Genomic DNA, 9,298 nt, shown 5'->3' with positions numbered 1-9,298 from the left:
GGAGCCCTTAAAAGTCAAGCCAGGGCTTGATTCCGAAGGCAGGAGGGGCCGTTCCGGGAATTTGAGCAGGAGCACGAGGTGCTGGACCCTCCTGACAAGGGCCGAGAGAGCTCAGCGGCGCGGCAAGGGGTTGGGCCACCTTCCGACCATCTCTTGTCTCTGCCTCACTCCAGCCAGGGCTGCAGCCGCACCCCCTGGGAAGACCTCGCCTGCCCTGGAGCCGGCCGGGCTCTCTGCGGCGAATGAGCAGTCTTTCTCGGCACACGGATGCCCGGGGTGGGGGTGAAGGCTCAGTCCGGCAGGGCTGGGACTGGGGCAGCACCAAGACTTCGGAGTCATGAGGATCTGGCTGTGACCGGCCTGATTCCTCCTTCCTCCCCCCAAGTGCATACAGCAGGTGCACACCAAACACGGAGCCTATAGGAAGTGAAACACACCAGGACCTCACAGAAGTCCACGTGATAGGTTTGTTTACTAGGCGTGTGAAAGAACCGCGGCTGGCAGCTGACTGGCAAACGACTGCACGCGGAGGGAGGAGAGCGGCCTGAGGCCAGAGGGACTACATCTCCCAGAGGCCCCAGCGCCAGCCAGGCCACTCCCTGAACTCTTCCCGCCCTAGTGGGCGGGGAAGGGGCGGAGTCGGGAGGCGCGGGGGTGCCTGGGCGCGCCGCCGGCCCGGGGCGCGTGACGCTCTTCCTGTGCGCCGCCTAACGTCTCTGTGGCGCTGGTTCCTCAGCCTCTGAGCCGTGAAGGTGACAGCCGGAGGTGACCGGCCTGGCCCCCGCAATGCTGGTGGCACGACGGCTGCTTGGCGGGTCGCTCCCAGCGCGGCTCTCTGTGCGTTTCAGCAGCGAAACGGTGAGGCCCGGCCGGGATCGGGCCCAGGGCATCCGCGGGCCTCCGCGCGCCGTGCGTGCCTGGAGTCTGCGGTGCCTTCTGCAGAGCCCTTCCCTTCTCCCCGGGCCCGGCGGGAAGCAGGAGGGCACGGTGCAGCGGAGGCCGACGCGCAGTGCGGCTCCCTGCCCGCTGGTCTCACAGGCCTAGCGGGAAGTTGTGCGGGTTGTGAAGCATCCTAGTCTCGCGTCCCTTCCTTGCAGCGTCGTCGGGTGGGAAGGGGTCAAGGCCCCGTTCTGTAGATGCAGAAGGCAGCTTCGGAGGGGGATGCACACCTCCGGGTTCCTCCTCCAGGCTCTGCTCCCTCGTGACCGAGAAGCGCTTTTAAGGGGACGAAAGTCAGAAAGTCAGGTCCTCTTAGCCGGGAGCTGGGTGCTCTCCGCTAGTCACGTGGATTCCCAGTCCCCGCCCCTCAATTTTATCCCAGGGGGTCCCCTCCGGCCCCTTGTCCCAGCCCCGGTGGGGCATTTTTTTCCTCTCAGTAAACACTTTTTGCCCTTAGTACCATTGGTAAGATGCTGTCATTCTGGGCTTTGGGAGGCAGTTTGGTGCCAGGCCATGAAAAAAGGTGGACTCAAGGACCATCTGCTGGGGCTGGGGCGCAGTGGCAGAGCGCTGACCTGTCACGTGTGAGGTCCTGGGTTCGATCCTCAGCACAACGTAAAAATAAATAAATAAAGGTATTGTGTCCACCTACAACTAAAACAAAGAACCGTCTGCTACTTTTGGCTGCGTGACCTTTCATAAGTTCCTTTTGTTCTGAGCCTCAGTTTACTTCTCTGCAAAATGAAAGAAATCATTCCTATCTCAGTGTTGTCATGAGGATAAATTGAGGCTCCAGCTGTAAAGTGCTTAGGCCAGTATCTCTGTGCAGGAAGTGCTTAAGTGATGGTGGTAGGTGTAACATTTCAAAAAGTTTTGAGGCTTAGGCCTCTGCCTTCCCTGGCCCAGCCCCTCCTAAGCAGGAGGACCCAAGAATCTGTAGCTTCTGGCCCAACCCCTCTTGGCCCCCAGAGCTCTGCTGGGTCTCCTGACACTCGGTCTCCTCAGACAGCACCCAAGAAAACCACATTTGGCTCACTGAAGGATGAAGACCGCATCTTCACCAACTTGTATGGCCGTCATGACTGGAGGTGAGACAGTGTCCTTAGCCTATTGAATTCCTTGCCAGGGCCTTCCCCTCACTGTCTTCCTCACCCTGTCTAGGCTGAAAGGCGCCCAGAGTCGAGGTGACTGGTATAAGACAAAGGAGATCCTGCTGAAGGGGCCCGACTGGATTCTGGGTGAGATTAAGGCATCAGGCTTGCGGGGCCGTGGAGGTGCTGGCTTCCCCACTGGGCTCAAGTGGAGCTTCATGAATAAGCCTTCAGATGGCAGGTATGTGAGGGGAGCCTGAGACATGGTCGCAGGAGAGACCTTGTGGGTGGCTGGGGCTTGTCTGACCCTTAGGACTGTGGCCTTAGACATTGTAGCATGAATGAGGCAAGAATACGTTCCCAGGTCGCAAGTGGATGGGACTCCAGTTCTCTTTGGGCTTCCTTGGGGGAGGTGTTGTGGTCTAGCATAGTCAATACGAGATATTGAGGCAGGCTCCGCTGTTCAAATCCCAGTTCTACCTTCTAGTAAGTCTAGAGCTTTGGGAAATCTTTTGCGAACCTCGTGTTTCCTTTTTGTTCATGGATATGGGATATCCTGCTGGAACCAAAGAGATAATGTTCATTTGGCTTTTGCCTGTACTTTAGTTAGTACACAGAAAGTAAATAATAAAAATCAGCTACTTTGCCTCCTTTGGCCCCAGAGATGTGAAGGTTGAGGAATGCTCTTTGTAACCAAGAGCAGAATTTGGCTCTCAAGGGAAAACACGGGGAGATAGTATTGGGCTAAGCAGAACAGAGACCTTTCCTATGGTCATATCTGCCCAAAGATGGATCAGGCAGTGAGCTCCCTGTCATTGGTGGTGAGTAAGCAGAGCCCCTGGGGACATGTTGGGAGGGTAGAGAGGGATCGACTATTGGTGGAGACATCTTTGAAGCCTCTGGGAGGAGCAGGGATGGATGTGGTGGAGGACTCAGTCCTGGTGGGCCTGTAGCCTGACTGACCTGCAGGCTCCCACAGGCCCAAGTATCTGGTAGTGAATGCAGATGAGGGGGAGCCAGGCACCTGTAAGGACCGGGAGATCATGCGCCACGATCCTCACAAGCTGGTGGAAGGCTGTCTGGTGGGGGGCCGGGCCATGGGCGCCCGTGCTGCCTATATCTACATTCGTGGGGAATTCTACAATGAGGCGTCCAATCTGCAGGTGGGCAAAGGGAGTATTGACAAGCAGAAGGTGGCCAGCGTGAACTTGCATGCCCTTCCCCAGCACAGCTGATCTTAGTTATTAGCACTGGTCTGTCAGGGGTCCACCTGGGAGAGGAGTGACCACTTCTGCATGTATCCTGATCAGGACTTGGTTCCTAAAGCCCCCTTCTCTGGGCTCTTCCTTTATGCTCCAGAACCTCACCTTGGGAAGCCTTCAGGGGCTCCATGATTCCTGAAATTACAAGGCTGACACCCTTGTCCCACAGGTAGCCATCCGAGAGGCCTATGAGGCAGGCCTGATTGGCAAGGATGCCTGTGGCTCTGGCTACGATTTTGATGTGTTTGTGGTGCGTGGGGCTGGGGCCTACATCTGTGGAGAGGAGACGGCCCTGATTGAGTCCATCGAGGGCAAGCAGGGCAAGCCACGCCTGAAGCCACCCTTCCCAGCAGATGTAGGTAAGCCCTCCAGCCCTGGGCTTGTTGTGGCTGTCCTGTGGAGTCCCCCTCAGGGGCTCTTATGGTATTTCTGAGTGCCTTCCAGGCTAGATGGAGAGAGGAGGGTGGTAACAATGCACAGGCTCCCCGTGCCACCCTGTCTCAGCCCCACATTAGACACCCAAGCCCCTTCAAACTCTGTGCCTTGGCAGTATCTGCTCTTGGAGCCGGGGCATGGTGGTGAGCAGACAATACGGCTCCTCTGGAGTTTGGGGTCCAGTGGCGGGTGAGAATGTTAAGGGGTAAAAGAGCAGGAGCCCTCCCCCGGAGCAGGACCCACAAATCCCACTGCCAGGAAACCTGGCCACTCCCTTGCGGCTATGTCTCTTTTCTCATTTCCCTGAAGGAGTGTTTGGCTGCCCCACAACCGTAGCCAATGTGGAGACAGTGGCTGTGTCCCCCACCATCTGTCGCCGCGGGGGTGCCTGGTTTGCCAGTTTTGGCCGAGAACGCAACTCGGGTACCAAACTATTCAACATCTCTGGCCACGTCAACCACCCTTGCACTGTGGAGGAGGAGATGTCTGTTCCGCTGAAGGAGCTCATAGAGAAGCACGCTGGTGAGGCTGGGGGCCAGCCCTGAGGGGTGTGGTGGGCGTCCACGAAGAGAGCCCAGTGGGAGGACCTCAGGCTGGGGCTGACAAAGGTCCAGGCTCAGGTCTCGGCAGGTGTGCCAGCCCAGCCCTGACCATCATCCTTTTGGGGACTAACTTGGGGCCCCAGGGGGTGTCATCGGTGGCTGGGACAACCTCCTTGCTGTGATTCCTGGCGGCTCGTCCACCCCACTGATCCCCAAGTCTGTATGTGAGACGGTGCTGATGGACTTCGACGCCCTGGTGCAGGCTCAGACAGGCCTGGGCACAGCGGCGGTGATCGTCATGGACCGCTCGGTAAGGGTGCTAAGGGTGGCCCTCACACCTGGCTGGTGCTCCCTGTGCTGCCTGGCCACAGCCTCCCTCCCCGGGCCTCTCTGAAAACCCTCTGGCCAGCTCTCAGCTTCCTGCTGTCACAGCCTGAGCTGTTGTGAGGAAGGAGAGGAGGGTAGCAAGGCCACCCTGCAGGAGAGTCCACTGGAAGCCAGAGCATTTCACTGGGGTGCTGTAGGGGCACCTGCTCACTGTCCCTTGTCTCCCAGACAGACATCGTGAAAGCCATTGCCCGCCTCATTGAGTTCTACAAGCACGAGAGCTGCGGCCAGTGTACCCCGTGCCGCGAGGGTGAGCACCTGGGCAACTTGGGGTGTGCTGGCCTCGGCTCCACTTAGCTTCCACCCCAGCGTGTGCCCTGGCTGGGGAGACCATCGGGCCCTCTCCTGTTGCTATGGCCTCAGGTGTGGACTGGATGAACAAGGTGATGGCTCGCTTCGTGAGGGGGGACGCTCGGCCAGCTGAGATCGATTCCCTGTGGGAGATCAGCAAGCAGATAGAGGGCCACACCATATGTGCTCTGGGCGATGGGGCCGCCTGGCCTGTACAGGTATGCATGGAGCTGCCATGCGTCACTGGTGTGGGCAGTGCTGAGAGCCTAGGACGGGGAGATTTTTGGATTCTGTTTCACCCAGTGCCTTCCTCCTTTCTCCCAGGGTCTCATCCGCCACTTTCGTCCAGAGCTTGAGGATCGGATGCAGCGGTTTGCCCAGCAGCACCAGGCCCGACAGGCTGCTTCCTGAGCCCAAACCCCGGCCTGCTGCCTTGCATTCCTGTCTGGATACTGGACAATAAAGCAAGTGCTACCCATTCTCCTACTGTAGCACATCTGTGACTTTGCTCTTCACCCTGCCATTCCCTGCCACTCCTCAGTCCTGCTCTCAAGATGTGGTCACATCCCCCTCCCTCAATGTAGGAAGCAGAATGTGGTGGGGACTGGGAGCCTGGTTTGGCACAGGCCTCTGGAAAGTGGGAGACAGGAGAACGGCATCTGTCTGCCCCGTAAGGTGATGGCAGGGGAGGTGGGGTGTGTGACTCGAGAAGACAGATCTGGTGTGGTCAGAGGTGTTTATTTTGGCTTTGTGGTGGGGTGAGTGTGAAAGGGGATAGGAAATGTCCCTGGGTCAAGGGAATGGGTACAGCAGGTGGGGCAGTCCCCTGGATCCTCCCAGCTTCAGGGGTGTCCTGGCCACTGTGGGGCAGGTCTGCAAGCAGGATCCTGTACTGGCTTGTCACCAAGCTGGTGGGGCACACCGTCCAGCGGGTGCCACAGCTCCAGCCGGTGGTCTGTGTGACCCAGGCACTCACACCAGTGGCGTAGTTGCTCCCCGCTGGCCTGGCTGCTCAACTGCACCCCACCTACCAGGGACACGGATCAGGGTTGGCAGGAGCCCATAGGGCTCCCCCCAGTGCCCCACATTCCTGCTCACCGATGAAGTCATCTGCCATGCCCAGGTCATAGTCCCACACAGACACCAGCAGTGTCTTCTGGGCCAGCTCCTCTCTGGGGCCTGCGTAGAAGAATTCCTGCAGGGAAAGGGGCAGGAGGGAGCAGACGAATCTCAGAAACAGGCCCAGGCCAGGGTGGCTCAGCAGTCAAGGCCAAGTGTGGCTGGGCCCTGCTTAGCCCTGGCTCACCTCATTGAACTCAGGGTTCAGGGTCTTCCTCCGAACACTGGTCTTGTATTTAGATTTCTTCCCCAAGTTTGGATGCAGGAAACTGAGGAGATGGGCAGGTCAGGTGTGTCCCTGGAGAGGTGAGGAACTGCCACCTTGTCCTGCCTGCCCACCCATCTACCAATTCACTCACAGGCGGACAAAGGGGTCAGAGTAGCCATTGGCGTCCATGGGGGCCAGGTGGGCACAGCGCAGAATGCCCACCAGCAGGCCCCCCCTCTGGGAGCTATAGCACAGGGACAGCAGGATGCGCCCACGTTCCTCCCCAGCCGTCTCGGCCTCTGCCTGCTCCTGCAGGTAAAGGCTTTGGTCAGACCCCATCCAGCCCAAAGTCTACCACCCCACCAGTGTCCAGGCCCCAAGAGGAGGCTCAAACTGGCTGCAGAGAAATTGGGCCAATTCAATTTAATTTTATGGCAATCTCCCTAAATAGCCATTCATCTGGTACCCTAGAAAGGACCTTATGGGTCAGCTGTGCCCTCCAGGGCTGGAGGAAAGGGGCTTGCTGGTCCATTCAGCTCATCTTTGTCATGGAGGGGAGGTAGATAATAATGGTCTCTTGAGTGCCACAAACATGACAGGAACTTCCTGTGTGGCCTTCAGCAAGTGCCCATAGGACCTTGCTGAAGCACTGCCTATAGGACTGCCTATAGCACTGCCTATAGGACCAGCCTGGTGCCACAAGGGCACCTTTGGAAGACTGTTCTGTACCCAGGGACCAACAGATCTCTTCAATTTCAAAACCTATCCTCTTTGTCCCATCCGTTACTTCTCTGGGAATAATGTCCTTTGCCACACTATAGGACCCTGGTGCCCACAGCTTGGAGGATGCCAGAAAGTGTCTCCTCCTATGCTTTGTGTAGAATGACTGCAGGACACCCAGCCACCACGTCACAGGAAGTTCTCAGTAACACCGAGTGCTTGGTGAGCAGCCACTGGGCGCTGTGGTGTTGTACATTGGCCCTGGGACAGGAGGTGGGTATGGCAGGGTGCTTGGTGATGTCCACCACCACCACCTGGGTGTAATTAATCCACAACTGCAGCAACTCGTGTCTCCACTAGGGGGCAGGGCGCCAGGCCCTTTTGTTCCCAGAGGAGTGGGTGGAGGGCCCACCCTAGGCCTCAGGGATGCCTTCCCCTGCAGGGTCATAGGGGTTCTGGCCAGGTCTGTGGTCTCAGGTGGGGTCGAAGAAGCCCACTGGTTACCTTTGCTGCCTCCTAACAAGGGCCTGTCAACGACAGCCAGCCACAGGATGGCACCCATGCTGACCCTGGTGGCAGAGTCTGTTCTCTCCCCCACCTTGCCCAGCCCTTCCACCTCCAGCTTCCTGCCTCTACCTAAAAGTTGCCAGGTCTGTGTCTGGCTGTGCCCTCAGGGGCTTCTGGTTTGCCCCAGGGTTCCCCAGCCCTTCCATGCTGCCATGGCCAGACAGTGCCCCCCAGCCTGCCCAGCCACGGGCTTCCCCAGGGTTACAAGGGCTCACAGAGCTTGTGAGAGGTGGCTGCAAATTCCTCCAAGCCCACCTAGGCTAGGACCCCTGCCCACTCCACCCACGTCCTGCCTGACCCACTGCAGCCTGGGCCTCCAGGCCTGCCCATCCCATCCCTCCTCCATTCAGCAATCTCACCTCCTCATACAGGGACATGCCCCGGGCTGTGTCCAGGCTCTTGGGCCTCTTGGTCTGGAAAAGCAGGGCCCAGTTACCTCAGCAGGACACTGCTCAGGTCCCCCTCCCTGCTCCTCCCTCTCCAGCAACCCCATCACAAGGCCGCTGTACCGTGCAGCGCCACCCTGTGCTCCAGCCCCTCACCAGCCTCCGCTTCTCCAGGCAGATGTTGAAGCTCCTGGCTCGGTTGGGCACCAGTTTCCTCAGGGGCACCCGCAGCTCCCCCAGGGGTGGTGCCCGCCGCCGTCGCCGCAGCCGAGGGTCTTCACACACGCACAGCCTGGTGGCCACCAGTATCAAACCTGGCCAGTCAAACCCCATCCCCCTACCCTGCCCCAGGTGGCCCAGGGATTCTCACCGCAGGGTCTTGCGCCCAGCATCCTGGCGGGTGAAGCCATGATAGGTGAGTGTCTCCTCCCAGACAGGTCCCCTTGTACCCCGAACGGTGTGGGTCCGAAGCTGGCTGGCCTGGATACCAGGTGGGGTGGATCAGAAACCTTCCCTGGCCCCCTGCCCTGCCTCCTTGATCCCAGCAACTGAGGTCTAAGTCCTGGGGATTGGAACAAACTGGGGCCAGGTGGGTGCCCTGGGTTGGACCTGCCAGAGAGCAGCAGTAGAGACCTGGGTCTTGCCCTCACCTTGCTGGCCCCTGGCAGCAGATTGGCTTTGACGTAGGTGTCAACAGAACCTGAGGCCGGTGGCTTGAGACCCTGGGAACAGAAAGTGGAGGTGGGGTAAGCCTGTGGCCCCGCCCCCTGTCCCAGGGACCCCGCCCCATCCTCACCTGGGCGCGATGGGCAGTGCAGTGCAGGGCGCTGTTGTCCGCATCAAAGAGAAGTGTGAACTCAAGGGTGCCCAGCGCAGCTACGGCAGTGGGCAGGTAGGGTCAGCAGCCAGCTCGGCTCACCTGCCCACTCTCCACGCATGGTGCCTTCTGCCTGGCCCCTCCACGGGAATGCTAGGGACACCCCAAACCATCCTGGGGGTACCCCCTTGGCCCCCCCCACACACACTCACTGCTGTCGTCGGAGTCTCCCGGTGGCTCTGGGTCAGGCTGCGGCGGGGGTGCAGAAAGGATGGCCGGAGCGCGCTGGTCACGAGTGTGCAGCGCGGGCTCAGCAAACGCGTAGAAGTGCGGGAAGTAGTCGGAAATGCGGCGGATGGGCCGGATGGGGCCGGGGCTCACATCAATGGCCATGTGCTCCTGCATGCTCACCCTCGGTGGCCGCCGCCGGCCCGGGGGCGCCGTGCCCTCCATGGGGGCTCGGACATGCGGACCGGCTCAGAGCGACCCTGACGGACTGAGGACTGGGGGAACGCACCCGGCCACCGAGACAGA

The 9,298-nt window shown here is 59.5% G+C and overlaps 2 protein-coding genes across 2 annotated transcripts; one reads left to right on the top strand and one right to left on the bottom strand.

Annotated features, from left to right (window-relative positions):
- Positions 1 to 682: 682 nt before the first annotated feature.
- On the top strand, positions 683 to 5,428 carry Ndufv1 (NADH:ubiquinone oxidoreductase core subunit V1). The gene is made up of 10 exons (XM_026396554.2): positions 683 to 858; positions 1,945 to 2,027; positions 2,101 to 2,271; positions 3,010 to 3,193; positions 3,462 to 3,651; positions 4,037 to 4,249; positions 4,413 to 4,579; positions 4,825 to 4,906; positions 5,020 to 5,165; positions 5,272 to 5,428. Exons 1-10 carry the CDS (start codon positions 787 to 789, stop codon positions 5,356 to 5,358), a joined length of 1,395 nt encoding a protein of 464 aa, XP_026252339.1. The 5' UTR covers positions 683 to 786; the 3' UTR covers positions 5,359 to 5,428.
- A 361-nt stretch (positions 5,429 to 5,789) lies between these two features.
- On the bottom strand, positions 5,790 to 9,217 carry LOC113188322 (double C2-like domain-containing protein gamma). The gene is made up of 10 exons (XM_026396582.2): positions 8,977 to 9,217; positions 8,744 to 8,823; positions 8,598 to 8,669; positions 8,318 to 8,427; positions 8,104 to 8,239; positions 7,921 to 7,974; positions 6,426 to 6,583; positions 6,254 to 6,335; positions 6,046 to 6,142; positions 5,790 to 5,974 (listed from the first exon to the last, which is right to left on the bottom strand). The coding sequence occupies exons 1-10, from the start codon at positions 9,215 to 9,217 to the stop codon at positions 5,790 to 5,792; spliced, it is 1,215 nt and encodes a 404-aa protein (XP_026252367.1).
- Positions 9,218 to 9,298: the final 81 nt, after the last annotated feature.

The sequence above is a fragment of the Urocitellus parryii genome, chromosome 4, assembly GCF_045843805.1.
Source record: "Urocitellus parryii isolate mUroPar1 chromosome 4, mUroPar1.hap1, whole genome shotgun sequence".
NCBI classification, from domain to species: domain Eukaryota; kingdom Metazoa; phylum Chordata; class Mammalia; order Rodentia; family Sciuridae; genus Urocitellus; species Urocitellus parryii.
Note: the sequence above shows the minus strand (reverse complement) of the source record. Positions and strands in the feature narration are given on the sequence as shown.